The sequence below is a fragment of the Pomacea canaliculata genome, linkage group LG11 (assembly GCF_003073045.1).
Source record: "Pomacea canaliculata isolate SZHN2017 linkage group LG11, ASM307304v1, whole genome shotgun sequence".
In the NCBI taxonomy this organism is placed as follows: domain Eukaryota; kingdom Metazoa; phylum Mollusca; class Gastropoda; order Architaenioglossa; family Ampullariidae; genus Pomacea; species Pomacea canaliculata.
The window spans coordinates 10,397,297-10,420,686 of record NC_037600.1 but is presented as its reverse complement, the minus strand read 5'-3'; the positions used below and the strand labels follow the sequence as shown (position 1 = coordinate 10,420,686).

General features: G+C 37.0%; 1 protein-coding gene across 6 annotated transcripts in view; it reads left to right on the top strand.

Moving 5' to 3' along the window:
- The window catches only part of LOC112575371 (rootletin-like), a 47,249-nt gene continuing 23,859 nt past the window's right edge, over nucleotides 1-23,390 (top strand). For 4 of the 6 annotated variants that reach the window (XM_025257189.1, XM_025257188.1, XM_025257186.1 and 1 more), the window contains exons 1-29: nucleotides 1-172; nucleotides 3,022-3,119; nucleotides 3,682-3,749; nucleotides 4,218-4,325; nucleotides 4,591-4,667; nucleotides 4,933-5,056; nucleotides 5,550-5,663; nucleotides 6,235-6,266; nucleotides 6,861-7,017; nucleotides 7,249-7,320; nucleotides 7,751-7,792; nucleotides 8,455-8,550; nucleotides 9,318-9,479; nucleotides 10,628-10,720; nucleotides 12,032-12,124; nucleotides 13,887-13,991; nucleotides 14,217-14,291; nucleotides 14,806-14,937; nucleotides 15,183-15,245; nucleotides 16,273-16,410; nucleotides 17,245-17,328; nucleotides 17,911-18,006; nucleotides 18,288-18,371; nucleotides 18,514-18,609; nucleotides 19,191-19,382; nucleotides 19,693-19,840; nucleotides 20,640-20,755; nucleotides 22,222-22,325; nucleotides 23,139-23,299. In XM_025257189.1, the coding sequence (XP_025112974.1) occupies nucleotides 120-172; nucleotides 3,022-3,119; nucleotides 3,682-3,749; nucleotides 4,218-4,325; nucleotides 4,591-4,667; nucleotides 4,933-5,056; nucleotides 5,550-5,663; nucleotides 6,235-6,266; nucleotides 6,861-7,017; nucleotides 7,249-7,320; nucleotides 7,751-7,792; nucleotides 8,455-8,550; nucleotides 9,318-9,479; nucleotides 10,628-10,720; nucleotides 12,032-12,124; nucleotides 13,887-13,991; nucleotides 14,217-14,291; nucleotides 14,806-14,937; nucleotides 15,183-15,245; nucleotides 16,273-16,410; nucleotides 17,245-17,328; nucleotides 17,911-18,006; nucleotides 18,288-18,371; nucleotides 18,514-18,609; nucleotides 19,191-19,382; nucleotides 19,693-19,840; nucleotides 20,640-20,755; nucleotides 22,222-22,325; nucleotides 23,139-23,299 (2,983 nt within the window). In that variant the 5' untranslated portion in view covers nucleotides 1-119. The remainder of the gene's footprint in view (nucleotides 173-3,021; nucleotides 3,120-3,681; nucleotides 3,750-4,217; nucleotides 4,326-4,590; nucleotides 4,668-4,932; nucleotides 5,057-5,549; nucleotides 5,664-6,234; nucleotides 6,267-6,860; nucleotides 7,018-7,248; nucleotides 7,321-7,750; nucleotides 7,793-8,454; nucleotides 8,551-9,317; nucleotides 9,480-10,627; nucleotides 10,721-12,031; nucleotides 12,125-13,886; nucleotides 13,992-14,216; nucleotides 14,292-14,805; nucleotides 14,938-15,182; nucleotides 15,246-16,272; nucleotides 16,411-17,244; nucleotides 17,329-17,910; nucleotides 18,007-18,287; nucleotides 18,372-18,513; nucleotides 18,610-19,190; nucleotides 19,383-19,692; nucleotides 19,841-20,639; nucleotides 20,756-22,221; nucleotides 22,326-23,138; nucleotides 23,300-23,390) is intronic. The other 2 variants (XM_025257187.1, XM_025257190.1) reach the window with 2 other exon arrangements.

Below are 23,390 nucleotides of genomic sequence, written 5' to 3'. Positions count from 1 at the left end.
ATGCGCCTTGAATTCGACCCGATTCTAAGTATGGAGAATCGTACGAAAGACTTGTTGACACGGGCGAGTGATAACATTTGACTGAACAGGTAGTGTGTTACCTGTCGCAAGCGGATATCATGGAGCTCACAAGGGGTTTCGATCCCACTTTGCCACTAGACTTTAATGGCAGGTGAGGTTTTGAATGATGCACTTTGTAGTTACCAGACAGTTCGCTTGAGATCAGACGTTGACCATGGCTTTTGTTTGTATTTCTTTTAAAATTTTGATTTAAAAGTTAAAAGAAATTTTAATCATCGTGCGACAGTTCTGAAGCGGTAAATTCAAACCTGTACAGTGAATGACAGAGTTTTACGGATTGTAGTCTAACTGCAATCGTAGCATGTTTTGTACAAACTTTGTAATAAAAATTGAATAGGGCATCGAAAAGGGCATGAACGAGACAGTACAAAGGCGAAGGGATTTAAAAATGGAAGTTTCTGTCGCAATTTGTATTATGTTCATATAGCGTTTGAGCATAAGTTACTGATGCCAGTAAATACTCAGTACTTCATTTGTGGCAATTTTATCAGTAAATGATTAGCGACATCGAGAAAGAGAAGATAAATTTTTGAAAGACGTCATCACTTGCTGTGTGGCGTCGAATGGAAAGAACAGTACATAGTCTGTTTTGTTGCTGGTGTTCGTAACTTGACACTGGCTATTACGGCTTGATTGTGTGTGAGCAAGCATGAGCATAAACAGTATGAGAAACCATATAAATATTGCAGGTATTTCGGGTGGAATATGTGTAGTCTGTATTGTCTGCATATTATCATCCCACGCAATCCCTCCTAGTTTCAAAGTTTTCCGCGTTCGTTATTCTCCATGCGGCATTTTTTTTGCAGGCGCTGTCATTTGTGGCATATTTTAAGTACACCCCCCATATAATAATAATAAAGTTAATTTATATTGCACTTTACTCCACCATCAAAGGCAGGATCAAAGTGCTTTACAAAAAATAAAAATATACAGACATATTAATAATGAAGGTAGATTGATCCTTAAAACAATAAGATTATTGTGTGACCACTAATGTTAAATAATGCCATCAGTAGATATTCGGTCTTTATTCTTGCCATTGCATGAAATCTTCAGTAAGCATATAAAGTTTTGCTTTAAAAAGTAGTTGAGAGTACAATTTTTTTATGGAAGCTCAACTGTAAGTCTTTGGTGGAGTGGCATAACTATGTGTCTCTGAGGTTTCTTAGATGTAAATGTTCATGTAATAACAAGGAAAAAAATATCCCTTTTATTCACTTAGATTTTTTGGTATGTTCTTTAACATGATTTAAAAAATTTCTCATAAAATTAATAATAATTATATATTATTTATAAATAATAATAAATAATTTTGTTGCCACCAAAGGAGCGATTTAGTCTACCTTCCATTACCTAAAGCTGTTTCTTTTGTTATATCAGTTCCTTAGGTCCCTCAAAGCAAAATATTGATCGAGTCATTGAATGAGGATATGAGTACTAGAGGCTAAAGATTTTTCAGACCCCCAACAGGGGCACTATGCTTTGTTGAAAAACAAAGGCTGATGTAAGCAAATCCACAGTAATCTCTGGTCATGGTTGAGCTGTTTAGAAGAGACTTACCATTACCCCCAGTGGAGCTGGAGAATTGGGTTACCCTAGGCTGCTACATCTGTCTTTTATACAATGTGAATAAATGTCACTCATTTATTACTGGTTGGTTAAGCTCACAGAGGTCTACGATACTTAACAGTTAATTTAGTTTTTAGCCATCATTGTCAGTGGTAAAATCCGTTTGTTTACAACTTGAACTGTTTCAACTTGTTTGGCATGCAAGTTTAGTTGTGTGCACATGCATAAAAGTTAAATGTAGAGATAGAATGATGAAAAATAGAAACTGGTCAGATATTCATATACTATTTGTGCAAACCTCTAAATGCAACTTTGATATATTAGATATACATTTCTATAGTGGTTTTTATTCTCAGTGTTTTTAGGTTGGTTTTTTGTTTGTTTGTTTGTTTGTTTTTTTTTTTTAATTATTATTTTTTTTTATATATTTCACGCGCAGGCTATAGTAGTTTGTTTTTGAGATTACTCATGGCATCTTTCTATATGACTGTACAAAATTTGTTGGAAACAGATGGCAAACATATTATCTTGACTTTCTGCCAGGACAAGTGCTAAGTCAAGTGTGACACCTGCACCTTGTTACAGCTCACCTTGGAACATTTTTGTTGTTGCTATTAGTTTTAGCCAAGCATTAACATTGATTTCTCATCACAAAACCTTTGTGTGTGTGTGTTTTGCATCTATGCTGCAACTAACAGAATTCTGTTATTAAAATATAAACATATTATCTTAATCTTGCATTTAAAAAAATTTTGCTATAAAGATTGCTTATTAATGAATGCTCTGAAGCATGGTAGTTTGCTTGCTTGTCTGTAGAATAGAAATTAGCTGAATTCAATGCCTTCTTATGCATGTTGCTGGAAAATTCCATACAGACACCTAGCTTCTATGCAGCAGAAAGGGGTACTTGATTTATTAGGGAAGATAAAGTCAGTGAAAGTATAGGGCTGGATTCCCACTTCCATGTGCCATTCTCCAGATGTAGTGAACATCATACATTCACCACCCCTTATGTCTCATAGCTATGGGACTCTTTACCACTAAGATTACTCTTTTTACTTTCTTGCTTTGCAGAATGAAAATTTTATTTAAAGGATAGAGGATACCGTGGAACACCATTTGATAATAATAATGAATGCATTTGTTTAGCATGTTTCTCGAACATCTGCCAGACTCAAGGCCCTTTACAATCCATACAAGGAAAGGCTGTTAAATGATAGGAGTTTACAGGTTGCTGTACTGCCTGCACAAAACCATTTGTCTATTGGGTCATTTTGCATGATTTAGAAAAAATAAATACTGGCAATTGTATTAACAAAGAATGATCTGGTGGAGGAGTTGTTCCTACTGAATATAAACTTTTGTGTTCAGTACCAATCCGCTGGATCTGCCCGACGTCACTATTGATGGCAGTATTGGAGACCATCCACCGTCTAGAGCAGCATCTGCTAGTCCAGGACTTGTGCCAAGTACAGTAATCTATGTTATCATTGTTACAAATGAAGCCCTTTGTTTAAAAATGGCATTTGCTGTAAGTTGTCCAGGGTGACTTAAATTTTTAAAATATGTAAAAAATATATATAGGTTGTGTTATCATGTTGTTAACATTTCAAGAAAAATGTTTGCTTTCATATAGTTTGTAGTGCTTATTTAATCTGTAAGAGACATAGATTTAGTTGCTTTTATATTTTATGTGCCGGTTCTTGCAATTATCTTTTGGTGAATTTTATGAGGTAACATTTACAAAATAGCAATATATTTATTTGAAAGCTTTCTGCCAATAGAACTATTCTTTTTGAACTTATAACAAATACTACCTACTGGTGATCTTTTTTTTTCCTCCCTATCCTACCCATTGCCCCTATTTTTGTTATTGTTTGCAACCTGTACCACCGTATTTGTTTTTTATACTGCTCTTTTGTTCAACTGCATTGAGGTCACCGCCATGTAAAGACATGTACTATATAAGTGATGATGGTGATCATTATTATTAGAAATATTTATAAAATATAAGTTCCATTATGTCTTTAGTGTTGGCTAAAACTAGCAGCGGGCGAATGTCCCCTGTACGTGGTCGAACCATGAAGGAGTATGATCAGGTGAGTAATGTTATCTGCCCAAAATGCCACATGCAAAATACAGATCTCAGCTAGATAACTTTTGATTATAGTTAAGTGTGTGTGTGCATATTAAACTTTCTGGTGGTGATATTAAAATTATGCCAATAGAATACACCAAGAGCTTTTAAATTGTTTTCTAGTAAATGCTTGGGTGTTCTTTTGCCAAAAATAGAAGAGGGCAAAGTAAGGGCTCTCTCACTCTCTTATATACATACAGATTTAAATAAAAACAAATTGGCTTTTTGCATTACCTCTTTTACTCTGAAAGTGAGAGGTGCATCTACAAAAATATGTTTGATACAATAATAGCCTAGTCGTATGATCGTGCCTTCAAAGATGTTGGGGGAAAATTCAAAAATCATGATACTTTTCTATACTTGAATATTTTTTAGTTTTCTTTGAAGATTTAATGTTTCTACTTGCCTGGTTGTGTGTGTGTGTGAGTAGCAAATCGCAGAACTCAAGAAAGAGAATTTCAGCTTAAAACTTCGCATTTACTTCTTGGAGGAACGCATGGAACAGAAGTTTGGTAGTACAGAAGATACGTTTAAAACTGTAAGTTGGCTTTCTTTTTTAGCATTAATAATGCATTCTTTTAGTTTTCATCGATACTTTAACTCTTAAAACAAACAGTGTGAACCAGAACCAGTTGTCTGTGTACACCCTTGTTCATGGATGTCAATGGAGGTGATACTCTTAAGACGATCAGGGTAAAATTTATCCTTTCAAAATATTTCATATCCAGTGACATCTGCTTTTTTGGCTTCATATTGTAACCAAGGCTGTTATGTGCTCTTGCATGTGGTAATATTTTTTTCAGAATATAGAACTAAAAGTTGCTGTTCAGAGCCTGAAACAGGAACTTGCAGACAAGCAGGAGCTTCTGCGTAAGGCCAGGTAACGTGATAAAAGCCATGATGCATATCTGAGACTGTAGCTCTCTTTACATATTCACTTAAAGTATTTTCAGTATTCACTTAGTTTTGTTTGTTTGTTTTTTAACTCACGATGAGGATGAAATATTGTGTTTGGTAAGTCGATATGGTTCTCTGATAAAGCAAAAAAGAAGATAGAGACTTCCAGGAATGCTGTAAGCCTTGCTAACTGATTAGTTGGTGTGGTGTCTGAGATGACAGTTGTGCTGTTCATTGACCTATTGCAGTCAAGCTATGGAAGCCCTGACATCTGGCCAGCAAAGTGACCTTGAGACCATGCGCCAGAACTTGGAGGCTCAGCACAAGAAATACACAGAAAATCTCAAGTCGGACCTGCAGCAAGCCATTCAGGTATGAGACATTGCAGAGGGAGGGTTTGGGCTGTTGTTAGTCACATGCTTACTTCCTGCCTGCGTGTGTATGTGTGAGTTCATCTGTATCTGTGTCTTTAAGTCTTTTAGGGTTTGTTTTGAGTTTCCTAGATGTGTGCTATCAGAATCTTTATGTATCAGTTCAGACAGTACTTTAAAGCTTTTCTTTCATTGCTAGATTGTTTAGTAGAATGACCAAAGGTCTTAACTGTGTAATTTGTTATAATTTGTTTGGCTGCTTTTTTAAACATACAGTCTTGGGTTTACAGCATGGATATTTCTTAACAATAATAGTGGTTTCTTATAACGCACAACAGCATGACTAAGGTAGATTGCACTGTGTGTGCAGACCAGTAATGATAAATATTTTCAAGAAAGTAGAATATAGCAGGAATTGTTAACAGATACATTCTGCATATATATATATGTGTGTGCTTTTTTGTGCACTTGCACATGCATTTTCTTCTGTACAGGAAGCTGAAAGATCTCGAGAAGAAGCAGAAAATGCAAATAAGCATATGAATGACTTGGAGATTAAGTTGTCAGACTTAGAAAGGCAGGTGCAACAAGAGCTGTTCAAATCAAAAGTGAGTAGAGCTTGCTGGCAATTAAGGATTTATTTACCAGGTAACACTGTTTTAAACAGCGTCAAGAGAAGGTTAGCTAGTTCATCTTGTGATGCAAAGACTGCAGAAATATTGAAATTGAAGTCCTTTGGGGAGTAGGCACAGGTCTTCAGTGTTTCCAGTTGACGTTAAATGGGTATTTCCATAAAAGAATTCAAAAGATTCAGGTGTGAGAGTACTAGAACTATAGTCCTGGGTACAAACAGACAATGGGCTATGTGTGAAAAGAGTAGTCAGAGGACAGAGATCAAATTGATAACCTAGTTTAAAGTATTTGCAAAAGATAGTATGTGCTATGGGTAGTCAAGGAAGGAAATAGGATGCACATTATCCTAAATCAAGGATACCTTTGAAATATTTGTTGTTCATTCAGTACAGGCAAAAGTGACTGAATATTTAGAACGGTAGTGGTGGCATGACATTTATCATTATTATTACTTTTTCAAATGCATTTGAACAATAGACACATACAATGGTGAAGCATTTTCCAGTAGATTAAAGTAATATTTTTTTCCATGTTTGCTTTCTACAGAAACTTGAGGATGCAGTACAACTTAAAGAAAGGTAATGCATATATGTAGGTATATTAAAGGTAGGGAGAAGAAAAATCAAATGCTCTAGACTCATTTAAATTGAATGAAAAGTGGACGCTAGGAATCATGACACTTTTAAAAAATTTTTTTTGTGCCAGCAATAAAATCTCTTTAAAACCAGTTAGCTTTGTTTTGGACGAAAGCCAGTAGTGTGAATACAATTAAACTGATTGATGGTAGCCGTAGTTTTAAAAAAAATACTTCAGTGCTTTTTTTAAAAAATAATGTAACATTTTATTTCCGGGACATCATAACATTACATGCCAGAGAAGCAAATTGCAGTCAGTAGTCATATGTCAGCTGAACAAATTGCATGCTATGGTTCATTCATCATTATTCCTTGAGTATACAAATGGGACATAAACATATGCATTCACAATTTCTGGAATAAATATGACATGAAAAGTTCAACCCACTCCCATGAAGTCAGAAAGTTAGCCTCTCTGGTAAGGGTTCTTTACAAATAATTCAGTTGTTGTTGTAATATCCGTATATGATATGGCACTTCAGAGAAAATTTAGCTGCTTATATTTGTTACTGATCACTTTTTTGTATACATATACAGAGATGTGGCAGACCTTCAGAGTGAGTTGGAAGAAAGAGAACAGGCATTTGTTTCTCTCAAAATGGCTTTGAAGGAAGCTGAAGAGGAGAAACAACAGGCCTTAGCTCGTGCAGAGCAAGCAGAAAAGGCTGTGCAGCGCAAAGACCGTGATGTGGAGGTCAGGATAAATAGGAGAGTTATACTTTTGTGCCTGATAAGTTGTTGTGGTTTTTGTAGTACTCTGTGTGCATATTATGAGAGTGAAATATATGTCAAAAATTTCATATTATTTCCACTGAGGCTTGGTTTAAGTGAGTTTTTTATATCACTGCATGAGACGCATGATATTAAGATGTACTTGCATGTTCCTTGAATCCAACCTTTACACTTGTTACAACTTTGCATGCAGCAACTGTCTTCAGCCCTTAGAGACCAGTCACAGATTGATGGCCATTCTTTCCTGGCATCACGTCACCTAGAGGTTTGTTGCCTTTAATTTCTAGTGTTGTACATAACTGTGAGTCCACCAAAGCCATGACTGTGACACAGAAGAGATGAACACTTGCCATATCTTCTTTGCATTTAAAGTCTGCAGCAAAAGTTTCCCCCATTTCATCTTAAGTTTTTGCATGTTCACATTTTATGTGCACTTTGAATGTGAGAACAATAGGATTTTTAACTCCAGAGTTGTGAAATTCCATGATGGTTAAAAGATATTCAAGTAGAATAATGTATTATAATTTAATGCAGGATGCATGACGTGCTTAATTATTTTAACAACTGTAGAACAGATTTCTTTTGCTTCTACAGAACATCAGAGTCCTTTCTTTTTTAAAGGCAGTTTATTTTATTATTTTGAATTTTATTGCTTTAATATTTTGGATCAAAGAATGAAGGTAAAACTTGTGCAGAAACTGCGAAAGCAGCATACAGAAAGAATCAACAATTTAATGGTACATGTTAGTTGATCAACTGCATTGTCTTGTGCATGTTTCCTATTGCAATACAACAATGATGCTTTTGTTTATATTTCTGGGAGATGATTTGTGATTGGCATATGAAATTATGGCAGTGCAAACCAAGAGAGAACTGACAAAATGAATGATTATTTGTTTGTTTTTTTCTTTCATTCTGTGTGCATTTTTATTTAAATTTATTTCAAGTTTTATTGATCTTGCGGGTTTACAAAACAGTGAAAAGTAGTGATGCTTCTGTTACCATTGTTTAATATTATAAATGATTGATCTTACAAAGAGTATTTGTAGAATTCATGTGACATCATAAATTCAAAATATGAACTTTATTTGTTTTGAGGAAGTGCGAGTTCTATATTATTAAGTTGTTTTTTTTAAACTTGAAGCTTTCTCCTTTCCAAAAAAAAAAATGGTCTAAAGTTTACCTGAGAGCAGCAATAATAAAAACAAAAATTACCTGCTGTCATCTTCATAGTCTTCAGTTACTAGCCATTTTCTTTGTAATACTTATATGCAGTGCTTTAATGGTTAATGCATTTGCAAGTATGTGTGTACATGTAAGCTACAAGTTTAACATTGAATAATGAAGCAACTCTGTGCAAAATAAACAGACTGAAATACATTCTTTATGTACCTGGCAGGACCAGGTGCAGGATCAGCAAGAGAAGCTACATCAGTTGGAGGCAAAGATAATGGAGCTGCAGGAAATTCTGACTAACAGGGACAGCAGAATAGAAGTGAGTGGAGCATTTTATCGTGTTTGAAATCAGCTGGGATAGATAGAGCCTTGCACATGAGCAGACAGCACACATCTTGCTGGTTAAAGTGTACAACTTATTCATATTGGAGGCCATTTCAGTCTCATCGTTGTGGAAAGTTTTGAGCTTGAATAAAGAGGTTTAACAGCATGTTCAGTGTCAGTTCCTAATTTATACATTGTCATATGTTTTAATTATCCTGTTTTGTTTTCTGCCTTTTGTCCTTACTAATGTATGTATTAAGATTTGTTTGACAAATGAATGAAAATGATTCTTTGCATGCAGAGAACACAATGATACATTTATTTTTAGCAATTTGTTGGATGCCTTAAAAGAACTCAATGATTGTAATGAGTTGTGGTAGGTCATGTATTGTTTGTGTACGAATGGTGTTTTGTGTGCATCATTTGTTCCACGCCACTTGAAGCAGAAAAAGACGTCATATATAAGAAAAGCAGTTACTGTCAAAATGGCCAAGTGAGTGGGAAAACATCAGTCTTCATCTGCCATCTTTATAACTCTGTCAGTGACATTCCTTTGAACTTGTGCCTCTTCGATTCGATTCACCTACAAATCCCTTCATCCTCATCATCATCTGTGGGGGCTCGTTGAGCGTTGTGTTGTGTGTGTGCGCGCAATATGTCATGCGTATGCAAGGTAAGTGTATGTTTGTCATATTACAGTGATGCAATTTGCCGTTAGCACTTGGGTGCCCCTTATAAGTTCCAAAGTCTGCTGCTTTACAGGAGCTGGAGACTGAGATGCGAGCAAAAGACAAGAACTTAAAGGAGGCTAGCAGCAGGGCTGATGAACTGGCAGAGGCCATGGAACAAGAGCGAGAATACAGTAGGCGCCGTGATCTTACCATCCAGGGTCTGGTCAATGAGGTCCACAAGAAAGAAAAAGAGGTAAGGAGAAGCCTTGGCTATATTTCGGCAGCACAGGTACCTGATATTGAAACTGCAGCATAACACAATGGGATGTGATCTCATGGCCTCACCATGTCAAAACTCTTGATATTCAGACCCTGACTGGTCTGCATGAAGCTCATAAAGTTTGATGTGGGCAACATTACTTGCCCTTACTTGAAGTAAAAGCGATCAGGACTGAATGGCCAAGCGAGTGTTGGCAGCATGCTGTTTTAGTATTTAAAAGCTATTTTCACAAGTGAAAAATTTGTGGCCTATATTCTGCAGAATGATCAAGATAAAGTGACATTTATTTCTGGCTAATTGCAACAACTTACTAAAAGTCACAGTATTGTCACAATGCAATCATAATCTGCTTGTAGTTACTGAAGAGCATCGACACTAACTCTATGCAGGTACTCAAAGAGTACAGACTCAATGCCTTCAACATTTTCTTTTTTGTAGGTTGGACGGTCAAAATATTGGTCACATACACATTCACTAGATGTGTCTATTATAATCAAATCAAACTTTGTCTGAGGAAGTCCAAGAAAGAAATTGTTCTTTTGCTCACAATCACAACCACACATAAAAACATAATATGAGCATATATTTACACAACATAACGGGCAGACATATAAAACACTCAACACCCATGCATGCCTACACCTTCTGACACATGTGAATCTCCTAAGAAGATTTAACTATGAGCTTAATGAGAGCCAGTGATGCAAAGTACTGATCAAGTGGTTTAGGTGGCTCATCACTTGTTGTAAAAATGTAGTTTTGTACTTCGTCAACTAACATGTCTAGCACAAAGACCTTTTACAATACTATGGATAACATATTATTGCTTTATTTCCACATTTAGCACATGGCTCATTCAGATTTTTTCATACTTAACGCAAAGTTAAAAAGTGTCTTGACCTTGCTTAGTTTTCTAATTTCATGACACTGACGAATTTGTTTACTCCAACCAAAGTCACTCATGAACCTTTTGAGCTTTGTGGTATCTTATGTGATTCCAGTAAGGGGAAACAGCAACTCCACATATGCACATTGTGTATGTTTGCATGCATGCACATGTGAAAAAGCAGAAAAATGTACATGTGATCAAAGATGTGTGCATTTACTTGTGCATGTTGTAGCTGAGCAAGGTGAAAGAAAAGCTGTCAAAGTGTGAAGCCACCTTAAAGGCAATGCGTGCAGACCTCCATGAGGCTGAAATGAACAAACATCAGGTGAGTGTCCTAGGTCACCCTGCACAATGTACAGTTTAACCAGTGTGATCAGTTAACCTTGTGATTTAATCCGCAACTTGCGTATTGCGTGTGAGTGTGCATGGTTATGTATATGGGGCATGGCTAAACCTGCTTGTAAACCAATACTAGCTATGACTTGTCTTTGTTAATTTTTCTGTTGAGCAATCATTCACATGATTGAGCAGAAGGCAGGGAGTTGTACCCAGATGAGTAAAATCTAGACTTAAGTGATTAGACTTGTGATTAGATTGTGAAATAAATAATGGCGGCAGAGAGAGGATTGAAACAGTGGAAAGAAACATCTGTCTCTTTTTATTGGTTACTTGTAGGTTTCAAAAATAATTTCTGAGGTGTGTTATGTTTTGTAGGTCAGGAGAAGATTTTGTGTATGTGTGTGCACACATGCTTAAAATTGCATGGACGAATTTATTTAGATTTTATTGTCTCTTTATGAGTCCATTCAAGCTGTGCTAACCAGGGTGGATTACAAGCACAGTGCCACTTTTGTTTATTCATCATTCTATTTGCTTTTTGTTGTTTGCTTTTGTTTTTTGTCAATAAATGCATTCATAGGAAATAGCTGCATGTAAGCATGAAAACGTTTTTCTGTAACTTTGAAGTCTGGTTTACTATTTCAGAGGACTGGGTGTTTAGAGTATATCGTAATTTCTTTTGGCTTGCGCCAAACCTGTGGTGGGAAGAGAATCTGTGGCAGTTCTCATATTCTTGCACAGGTCTATTCAGAATAATGCTTGGTGTATGGTTATGGTTATCATGATCATGCTTGCACAAACAAAATTTATTACCAGTCGCTTTTAGCTTTTATTTTGTGCTTCTTTTTGCACGAGTGGATGATAATAAAACCATGTAGCATTAGAAGTTTTCTGGGATATCTTGCAATATTTGAAAAGCACAGCAGTTATGGCCAGAGATGCATGTTTGGATACAGACCAACGGATTAAAAAAATGTCAGATTTAAACACTCACTTAGTGGCAACAGTAAAACATATTCTTACTCTCTTTCTTAGGTTTTTCTTCAATTTTAGATGTCCATCTAAGTTAAAGCTTGACAGTCTATTTTCTCCAAGGTTCAAACATTAGCAGTAAATAGTGGCCATAACTGCATGTCTAAGGTGTAACAGTCTGATGTGTGTGTAGTGTACTTTGCTTCTGTTTATATAAAATATTCTGCCCTCATCCCCATTTTGTTGGTTTTGTTTTGTTTTTCCTGTGGCTTTTGACTATTCTGACACTCTGGCTATCTGCCATGCATGTGACAATGTGCGTCAGGAACCTCAGCATCAAGGCGAGGCACTGGATGATGCCATGCAAGAGAATACCCGATTGCAGCTTCAACTGACAGAGGCAAATGCAAAGACTGAGGTAAACACAAGGTGTACAGATGAAGCAGCCATTCTATTGGAAGCACTTTCTTGTTCTTTGATCTGGTGTTCTAGGACGGGTTCTCAAAGTGTGGTCCGTGGGCATGTCAGGTGGTCCGCGGCTGACAGTCGTCATATGTCAGCAAAGTGATGTTTAAAGTGATGCATTCCTTGCATTAACATTTTAATTACAAAGAAAGATATATACATAGTTTTATTTCAATGTATTACTATACTACTGTCACAGAGTACATTTAGTTTTGAATTGTAATGAAATAAATGCGGCAATTTAAATTTGAAATTCATAGTACAGAGTGATTTTTAGGCCTTGGTGGTCCGCCATAGTTTTTACTTAGGTAAAGTGGTCCGCGGTCCGAAATACTTTGAGAACCACTGTTCTAGGAGATATTTAACTGCATCCATAGTGCCTACGTCTTTATAGTTTTGTCTAACAAGGCTAATCGAAAACAAAAAGAAAACCTCACATTTACTCTGTGGATGAACAAGAAACTCATAACTATAAAGAATTGTGATGACAGTTAAAATCGTATATTGATTAGATGAATTTATCAGAGAAGGTATGATGGCTGGCATTGTCTATCACTCAAAATTGAATGAAATGAAAGTTTCCAAGTCAACACTAGGAGAGTTTGTCCAAAAGTATTTTTATTAAGCTTCTCGTGGTTATAAGAATAGGAGAGTATGTTATAGAGCAGTGATGCCCAACCTTTTTCGGCCTGGGGCCCATATACATTTCCGACATGCATTTCACGGGCCGCTTCACCGCAAAAAATACAAAAAAAAAAAAAAAAAAAAAATGCAGATGCCATTTATATTAGAAACAAGTTGTACTTACCATTGATTATGTAGTAATTAGTGGGATATTTGAAGTTGTTTACCCGAAACCAACTTCTGAATGTCCGGCTGCATCGTAGAGACACCAAGTAGGAGCAATGAATCGAAATGTTCGTCCATCGAAAAAAGATTGAGAGACGCCCCTACATAGGGATAAATACTTCTTCTTCCCGATTTCCTGCACTGTGGGCAGAAGTTTCGCGGGCCGGATATGGCTCGCGGGCCGTAGGTTGGGCATCCCTGTTATAGAGTATTGGTATTAAGTTTCTCATGGTTATAGCTCTATTCACTAGAAGTTTGAAAACTTTCTTCAAGAGTATTGAGAATTGCAATGATTATTTAGAAGAATTAAAACGACTTGTATGCATTTATTTTGCATGTCATTTTGTTTTAAAGTAACCATGGGGCTATGCATATCATTTTGGGTGAGTGAAAAGGGTATTAGAGGCATGGGAGTATTCAAGATGTCTTGCATGTATCTTCTTGCTGGAGTCTGTGTGACTAAACATTTCCTTAATTGTGATTACTTCCATGTTGGGTGTTTGTAAAAAATCTGTATGAAAATGCAATCTCCTGATCATTTTTACACATGTTAATACCACTTCTGTGTTTGCAGTAGCTTTCTAAAAAATTTGATGTAAATAAAATTCATTTCCTTATTGCTTAGAAAAGGATGAAATCAAAATTTTTATCTTGGATTTGTGTAACTTTGTAATAGCTAGCACTTTTGCAGTTGTCTTTAAATTAAACAAAATAATAAAGTATTTTGCATTTTTAAGAAAGCATGATGCAATTTATAGAAAATTGATCCAGTTTATTTTTCAGTTTCAGTTAAAATATAATAAGAATTTATGAAAAGCTTTTGTTGCGATTGATTTTGAGAAAAGCCTAAGTCTTAATTTTTATAGGAGATGATTAAGTCTCTTGGAAAAAAGGAGGGAGAACTGGCAGGGTTCCGTGAGCAGCTGGACCTTGCAAATCAGGCTTTGAGACGAAGTGAAGAAGCACTAGAGGTGAGAAAATTAACCCTTTTAAGCCTAATTCATCCATTATATTTTGAACATAATTTTTTGTTTCTTTTTTGAAGCAACAGAAGAAAATTTGTTGTTTTTTTCCTCTTAGATCCACACACATGCATCCACAAAAAGGTTTATTTACATGAAAACATCCTCTGGGATGCTTAAATGTATGTTGAGCACATAAATACATTCTGTAAGAAATGCCCTTGTTTGGAACAGAGTCTACAGCAACAACTTGAACAAGAAAGGGGGGAAGCCAAGGGAAAGCTGGATATCCAGGCAAAGCAGCACCAGGTATTGTGCTTTTTATCTTTGTAGTCATTCACCAGCAGTCTTAGTGCTCAGCCTTCTAAAACTAAAAATCTTGTCACTCTGTTTTATTTTTGACATAAGTAGATTTTCACTTAGACATGTTTTACTAAAGTGTTTGTCAATATAAATTTTGCATTGTTTTGGGCATACTTTAGGAGAATAAAGAATAATATTTTTAAAAAATTTACAGTGATTGTAAATTGCTTGAATGTCATTGTACAGATGAGCATTTTCTATATAACATTAAATTGGATCTTTTTGCTGCCATGTTTCTTCTTGCACCTTCCTTTTCATCAGAAAATTGTTGAACATTACACAAGGTGATCGTCCTGAGCATTCAGTGTAACCTTTTCCAAAATAGTGGCCAGTTAATGTGTTGCAGTATAATACCCAATTATATACTATGTAAATGTTATGTAACAGTATATAATGCCCAAGTATAGCAGCACAAAGCAGGCCAAGACCTTGGAGGGAGAACTAATATATTCATTTTCAGAAACTGCTGGAGGAATACACACGTCAGCTGGAATCTAAAGATTCCTTAATGGCCCAGATGACCCAGCAACTGAGAGCCAAAGACAAGCAGTTGGCATCCCTGATGGACCTTCTTACAGATGACTCTTCTAAGGTAACATGAGTTTTACCACAGTAGTGCAGCAGTGTGAGTCTTTAAGTGGAGGTTGCCATTTTGAATTATTTTATTCCCACTCAAATATTGCAATGTCTAATATTAACCATCAATCGTTTTTGTTTGGATAATGTTTAGTCTGTGTGTCATTATTTTTGAAAAAAGTTGAATGCTGATCTTGCAAGACTGTTGATTTCTCTCTCATTCATTTTCGTGTGTGTGTGTTTTTGCACATGTTTTTACAGAATCAGACAGAGTTGTTTAAAAGACTTGTTAATGATCTTGACAAATCAGCCAGCACACTGCAGGTGAGATACAGAGGGTATTAATGCTTATATTTACATTTTTAACACAGCAGTAAAATATTTTCATTCGTGATTGTGAATCTGTGACTTTACTGCAATTTTAATAATAATAGTAGTAAATGCGTGATTAATAATATATAATGATCACACTCATTAAGGAGCATGCCCTTGCTACTTGAGACAAGAACAAGACATGGATAGCATACAAAGAATGGAAGGATAAGCAACAATACTAGTAGAACCTAAAAGACAAAACGTAGAAGACACAAAGAGGAATGAAATAACAGTAAGGGTTGAGAGTTTTGTGAATCTGAGGAGGAAGCTAAGCAGGTGGACTAAATAGACAAGAAAGGGCTAGAAGATAAATTAGCATTATATGGACTGTTGTTAGGAGTAATGCTAATGAAAAAGATATTTTTTTAGTGCACATTTAAAAGATTTAATGGCAGTAGTATTTTGAAATACTCCGGAATATTTGTAGTTTCTTTGAGTAGGTGGGTGTGTGTTGGGTTGGGGTGGAGATTGTGTATGTGTGCATATTGTTTTTGTTGGTGGTAGTAGATTTCTTGGAGGAGGTCGCATGAGAAGATTTGTTACAGTCAAACCATACAAATGGGTTTCCCCAAACTGGCTTTATGTAAACCATTATCATAGTAAACCTTGCCACAAGGGATAGTTGTTGGTTTATGTGTGAAAACTATTTTCCTTTTGAATACAGTTGGACCTCGATAAGTCGACCCTCCGTAAGTCGAAAACCTCCCTATATCGAATTAATTGTTAGTTCCCTGCCAAATACCTGCACCTATTACGCCATTTTCCCTAACTCAAAAACTCCGGAAGTTGAATTTTTTTTCAGGTCCCTTTGAGTTCGACTTATCGAGGTCCGACTGTACTTTTTTCTTTCATTGCCTGAAATGTTAATGAGAAACTGCATGCTTGTAAACTTGTACTGGGATTTTGACAAATTCATCTCTAAATTGATGCTTTTATTTTGTGCTTTTATTTATTTATTTATTTATTTTTTTTTTAGGTTGATTTGAACAAAAAGCAAGAAGACCTTGAAGAAATGGAACAGAAGCTAGAAGACACTCGTCGTGCATTGAAAGATAAAGGGAATGAACTCAGACAGGCTGCACATAAATTGCAGCAGCACCAGGATGAACTGGAGGTCAAGGAGTCAACTTTGTTATGACATTTATTACTAAAACCATTTATCAGCTGTATTTTGTCTTATAATTTCAAATATAATGCTGTCCAACAAAACAACCAACTGTTTGAACTGTCCTGTACTAATTTCCATCACAAAACAGATTATAATTATGTACAATTATGTGCAAAAAGTAAATAAACGTGTTCATATCCATGTAAGAGGTAGGACAGATAATAACTAATCCCTTTGTCTCCATTTTTTTTTTCACCACCAGCATTCTGCTGTATATTCTGTTCATCAAGCAAGCTCTCGGTTATTTCAAAATCTAATCTCACCATGTATAAGACGACTTAAGCATACAACACTGTCACAAGCAAAGTTCAGTTCACAACATTATCTGAGTGATAGCATTTGGTGCAGCTGTAACAGTGAAAGGGTTAAAATTAAACACATTTAAACCAAGCATGTGTGGTAGTATGATCTAAGGATGCACCACTTAAGCTATCAGAAGTAAGCATGTGAAGCCCTTCAAGGCCTCAAGTGAATGCCTAACACCCATGAAGTGTTAAAAGGATGTCACAAAGCAGTACCAATAATGCTTCATGCATGTATAATTTATCAATATATTTTGGTATATTACGGACCACTCTTGCCACTTGTGTGTGCGCTTAAATGAAGCTGCTGATTGTACAATACTCAATACTAGATTAGAGTTGCTAGTCATAGTCTTAGGGGATGTGGAACAGTATAATTTTTTTCTTTCTCCATAGCTTTTTCGACCTTTTTGCTTATTTTTGAGTGAAAATTGAACCATCTAAAAATGGTGTCATGTAATTTTTTCTGCTTCTACAGATGCTGCAACATAAGAATGCAGAGAGTGGAGAAGCCATTGCTCATCTAACAGCTTCACTTTCAAAAGCTCAGAGAGCACTTGAGGTACAGTATTTTTTTACCCTCTGGGGCCGTAGTTATGAAGCAAGGGTAAGTTATTCCCCTAGGGCAACATGGGAAACTGAAGGACAAACATCTTGTTTCCAAACTTATAAAGTGGTATCCAAAGTTATAAATTGTTGTTTTACCTCTAGAGCAGTAGTTATAAAGCGGTAGAAAATATGTCCCAGATTAAGGAAGCATGAAGTAACTGTGGGCTGTGGACACTGCTTTATGACTTTAGAAACAAGATGCATTTCTTTGAGATTTTGCCCTGGGAAAATGACTTGCTCTTGTCTCATAACCATGGCCCCAGGAGACTATGGTTACATTGGAGACTTTTGTACATGCACCTGCTGTCTTCTGTCAACTCCTATTTAATACAGTTTCATTTGTTGACTTCGTGTTGTTGTTGATTAGTAGGTGTATGTATGCATGTCAGGGTTAAGGGTGCTTAATGTTCTGTGAGTAAAGCAGTGGAAAAAAAAATGAAGACTGAGATGCAACATCTATAGTTAGAAACAGGTCTCGAGTTCCTCAAGAATGTATACAGCCTTGATGAATGAGGCTATGTGTGCTGTTGATCAGGAATCTATCGACAAGCATGCTGGGGCACTTCAAGAAAAGGAGAAGATAATTCAACAGCTGCAGACAGCCCTTCAACAGCGTGATGAGACCATCAAGGTAAGCTTGCACCTAACTCAAGGATAACATTTAAATTTTCTTTTTTTTCTGCACATGCATAATGTATATTGGTCTTAAGTTCTAATTGCAAACAGCACAGTTTAATTCTTCAGATTGAAAACTTCTAAGACATAATGATTGTTGACAGGAAAATGCATAGACAATACGAATTTGCAAAAAAAAAAAAAGTTTGTGTAGATTCTCATTACTTTGAATGTGTGTGCATGTACATGCATAAAAGTATGTACACATGCCCGTATCTGTAATTACCCTTGTTTCAGGAGTTTTCCCTCCAGAGTCCTTCCATAGATAGATGTGAGGAATATTTGCACAAACATCTTCTAGAGAAGGACAGGAAAATAGAGGTAACATTTGCTGTTGATACCTTGCATCTGTGTGCTCATGTGGATTTATACACAATCCACAACACAACCACCTAGACCATAGTGGCATGTAATGACATGTCCCAGCCACGCGTCATGACCTACAATTATGGCATGTTTTCAGGAGCTGAAAGCAGATCATGTGCAAGCAGCTGTGAGACATGAACAAGGTTTGCATTTATTAAGAAATCGCCTTGAAGAGAAAGACAATGAGATTCAGGTAAGGCTGTGCTTTTTTTTTCTGTTTTGCAGCATCTGCTTTAGCATTTGACCTGAAAGTACATAGCCACCAATGCAGATTGGATGTCACAGACCATTAAAATTCTGATGTCTGCAGTTTGCCACTATCAGAGTAATGATGAGAATCTTTGTGTGTAGGTTTTCATTGTTAAAGTGATTATGAGAAATGGTTGTCTGTAGTTGCCCTGCTTACATTCTGTTTATTATTATTTATATTGTTCGCACTTTTGTAACTATAATTTCAAAGGGTGGACCAGTTACTGCTTAGTGGCTGTCAGCAGTACAATGAAGGTTGGCTGTCCTGGGTTCATCTCCCATCTTGTGCATTCTGTTCTTTCTTTGCATGTGGCATTTTTTTTTACAGGGCTGGGCTGGCTGCCTTGCCAGGACATAGCTTTAGTTTCTGGCTTAGCATAAAACACCAATCCCCTCCCAACTACAATTTTAAAATTGCATACATTTGGTTTTTTTTTTTAGTATTTGTAGTATTTAGGAGCAGTAGGAAGAACACACCTGTGAAAACTGCTATGATCTTTACTAATAAGCTTGATGATGTTGCAGGCCTTAAACAGCAAGCATCGAAAAGAGATGCTGAACTACGATCATGAGATCAAGTCACTGATGGCGCAGCTGGGACAGATGGAACTGCAGGTGGCAGAGCTGCAGGCCGGCACACGGCTGGCGGAGGAGCAGCAGCAGGAGACCCTGAAGCGACTGCAGCGCATGATGCGCGAGAAGGACAAGACCATAGAGGTGCCGTGGAAAGATTATGGAAAATAGAAGAATACAGTGACATGGCATCTCAGATGCTGACAGTATGGTGGCTAGTCAGTTTCCTGCAGAGTCAGCCAGGGTGTAGCCAATGATTTTAGATCAGTAGTGCGTGCAACTTAATGTATGTCATTTTCTTAATGATTCAAAAACTGCGTGTATGTGTCATAGGCTAAAGTGAAGTGTTGATTTGTGCTATTGAGTTCTTCTGTGTGCTTGACATATTGTTGCCATGATCGCCGCTGATGTTGACAATATTGATGTTTGAGTAGCATCTCCTGTTGCTGTGCAGGCTCTGGTGGACAGTGTCGAGGAGAAAGAGCGACTGTTGCGGAGATCACAGCAGAACCTGACAGAAGATGCCAAGGCACAGATTGCTGAGGTTGAATCTCTTCAGGCTGAAAATAGACGTCTTCGTCAGCAGCTAGATGAAAGATCAGGTATGTTGACAGACAAAAGATAACAATAATCATGTTTATTTGGCTGAGTCATCTGCTTATTTCACTTTTATGTGGAAAATAAACTCAGTTTTTCTTGCATTATTAGATGCTTATGGGGTAAGGGAGTGAATGGAACTTTTATAGTGTCATATTTTTTCCAGACCAGGAAAGTGCACTGTTAGATTGTCTTTGACCTACCAGTGGAAAAGAGATTCTTCTGGGGATTTTTTTTTTTTTAAGTGTAATTTTCCTCTGGTATCTTTTATTTTTGCTTGTAAAACTGCTTTCTATTTTTCGATATAGCGCTCAGATGATGTATTTAACAGTCCTGTTTGCATGTATCTGGCCGTGTATATCCACATGCTTGAGAGTATTTGTGCAGAACAGATGGCTGGAGAGACTGCTGGTTATCAGTTAAACTGTCAACCCCACTTGCACCCGCAGAGTGTCGCCCTTGTCTTGACTGACTTGTGGCTGTTTATCATTTGCCTTGGCTACACTTGGAGACCAGCTCTTGAGATAAAACTGGCAGTAACCCACTGAGTGTCCACAGGTCCATACAGCTTGATATTCAAAGGGGCACCAGTGACAGTCACATCTAGGCTCTCAGTTCCTGAAGGGGTGGTGGTGGGTGGGGTTACAGTCGTATCATGTTTTTTCCAGATTCTTCCTATGCAGAATGCACATCCTTGTGCGGAATACCTGTGTGCTACAAGAGTGTATTATCATCATTATAACATTATTACCACATATTATTATTATAATCATTATTACCTTCTGTGTGTATGTATTTTATTAGAGTATGGAGGATGTGAATCCCATGACAACTATATCAGTAAAGACAGTCAGTACAGCAGCCAGCATGAGAAGGTCATCTACACATGCAACTCGCCCCTGCATTCTGACAACAAAGAAGTAAGTCCATCAAAAGTGAACATTCTTGTCATGAGCTGGTAGTTTTGTGGCCTGACATTAAACTTTCAGGAACATGTTAAGCACATGAACATCTCCTTCTGTTCATGTACTTTTTGTGTGCGTGTGTAGATAGGTGGGTGGGGAGATAACACTTACACATGCATAGAGATAGAGCTCTCTTTTACTGTTTTTCTGTAGCCAATTATTTCATTGCTTAGTTAAAGTTAGTGATTGTCATTTGGGTGTTGTCTTCTACAACACTGAACTTATTGTTCGATGCCATGATAAATTTCTGCTGAATTGTTGAGTCTTGAAGTTGGCATGGGTGTCTTTGTCTTTGATGTCCCCACCTTAGCCCCTCTAAGCTTTAAAACAAATTTGAGAATGAGCAAGTTATGGTCACTATCTGTGTCTCCCTCTTCCCATCCCTTTTGACTTGGACATCTTGAAGTGTTTGTCTTTATTTGCTATTAATGATAATGTGGTCAATTTCACACCATTTTGCCATCAAGTGACTTTGCATGTTCTTGTGTTGAAATATTCTTGTATTATAATGTCATTTCATTCACAAAAATCACACAGCTTGCTGCCATTATCTGTTATTATTTGCTATACCTTCATTTCCCATGATTCTTTCTATTCCTTTATTTGTTGCTACTTTCTCTGGTATTGAAATCTCCCTGTGCTATTATTACATAATGATAGGAATATTCTCCAGTATAGAAATCCTCTATGTCCTCTTCCTTTGTCTTTATCTGTAGGTGCATAGTAGGTCTGGGCAAAAAGCTTGATAAATCTAGAGTTGTATGATATACAGCAGGCATTTTGGGAACATCTTTGGGTGATAGCAGGTGAGCTGCAGTTTTAGGAATATCTTTGCAGCTTTGGTCTTGAGCCCTAGTAACTCCAACTACTTGGTCTACCTCTTAACTGTGATCATTTATTTTATCGTCTCTAGTCTCAGTTTCCCTGACAGTACCTTTTTAACAGAAATGAATTGTGTCCATTTCCATAGCTTTGTCACCCGAAGGACTGGTGGAATACTCTTTTTTAAGTCTCTACCCCTCAACTTGTTTGACATGGAAGACCCTACCAGGAGCTAGTGCTCTTTTTACCATAGCTCTAGGACTCATTGAGGCACACAAGCCCCCTGACCGTGGCAAGGTGGTGATCTAACAAGTAACAGGATGGCAGCTGTGGATAAATGCAGGAAATATTTCTTATTTAGACTGACAAGGAGCCTTTTTGTCATCAAGAATAACAGAAAAGGCTGATGTGTTAATTTGTTACCTCCCAAACCTGATGTAGCAGTCCAGTTACTGTCTGCGGCCAAACACGGATCCATTGTTTCTTCTAATCCTAAATGACTAAAGAGGTTGATGACAGGATTTTATATTTTTGACATCATACATATGTTTAAGGTCAACATTAGACTTCTACTCCCACAATGTACTTGCTTGTTACAGTTGGTGTCATTACTCAGGGACCAGTTGAATGAGATGCAGCGACTGGGACTATTGTTGCAGGACCACAAGATTGTTCTCACAGACTTAACAGAAAAGTGCTCAAGGTATGCTTACTGGGCTTGGCGTGTATCTTTACAGCTGATGAAATCATACTCTGAAAGAAAGTTTTGGCTGAACTTACAAGTGCTGCATGCACTCAAATTGATGGATGACCATGGCAGCAGGAGTGATTAGAGGAGAAAAATTAGAAGATGGGAGGAGGAAGGGTTTACTGAAGCTGTTATTATTTCCAGTCCTTTGTTGCTTCACCCATCTAGATACTAACATCTGAAACTGAGATGCACCCTTGTCAAGATATAAAAAAAAGTAACTCTTTACATATGTGATTCTGGGAGTATATTTTGTGGTCTCAACCTCTTGCCTGTCAGAACCTTTCCTGTGGCTGTTTAGTATGTAGGTAATATGAAAATTATGGCATGAATGCCATCTTACCATGCATCAATCCTCATTTAAGTTAACCAATAGGGACGAGTCAGTGCAATTAAGCTATAATTGTGAGGATGTCGCAACGTTTGCGGGTGTGAATCATCATAAGAAGAGTTAAAAGACCATTAATAATGATTAAATAGAATACTTACTGAGAGCCCGCCATAGCCAGGTTTACGGTGCTTTACGGTCCCTACCAAAGTGGAAGCACAAAAATATTTGCAGAAAAAACCTTAATCTAGTTTTGGAATGTTTCAATTTAACTGTTATCTCCTATTTAACCTTCAGACACACTGGTAAGGGTAGAGAATCTGTTGATGGAAAGTTTTAACTGTCACTTTGATGTTCTAGCAAGGGTGTCCAGACAAATAGATAAATTTAAAAAACACCTTTATGGTAATTCCTTCGTGTCTTTTTACCTTTTCCCCTAGTGATGGTGTTGGTCCTTCTAGCTCGGCTTCTGCTTTGCGGAATGAGCTGTCAGCAAGCAAGCTGCTGCAGCAGCACCTCTATGAGACCCTTGAGCGGAGCCAACAGCTGCATCATTCCTTATTGGGTTACACAGTCCGACAAACAGACAATACTGTTTCAGGTAGGCAACAATTTTGCTGCTTACTATTCCCTTAAATATTGTAGTTTCCTACAATATACAGTCAGGATAGGGGCCATTTTTGAGGGGCTAA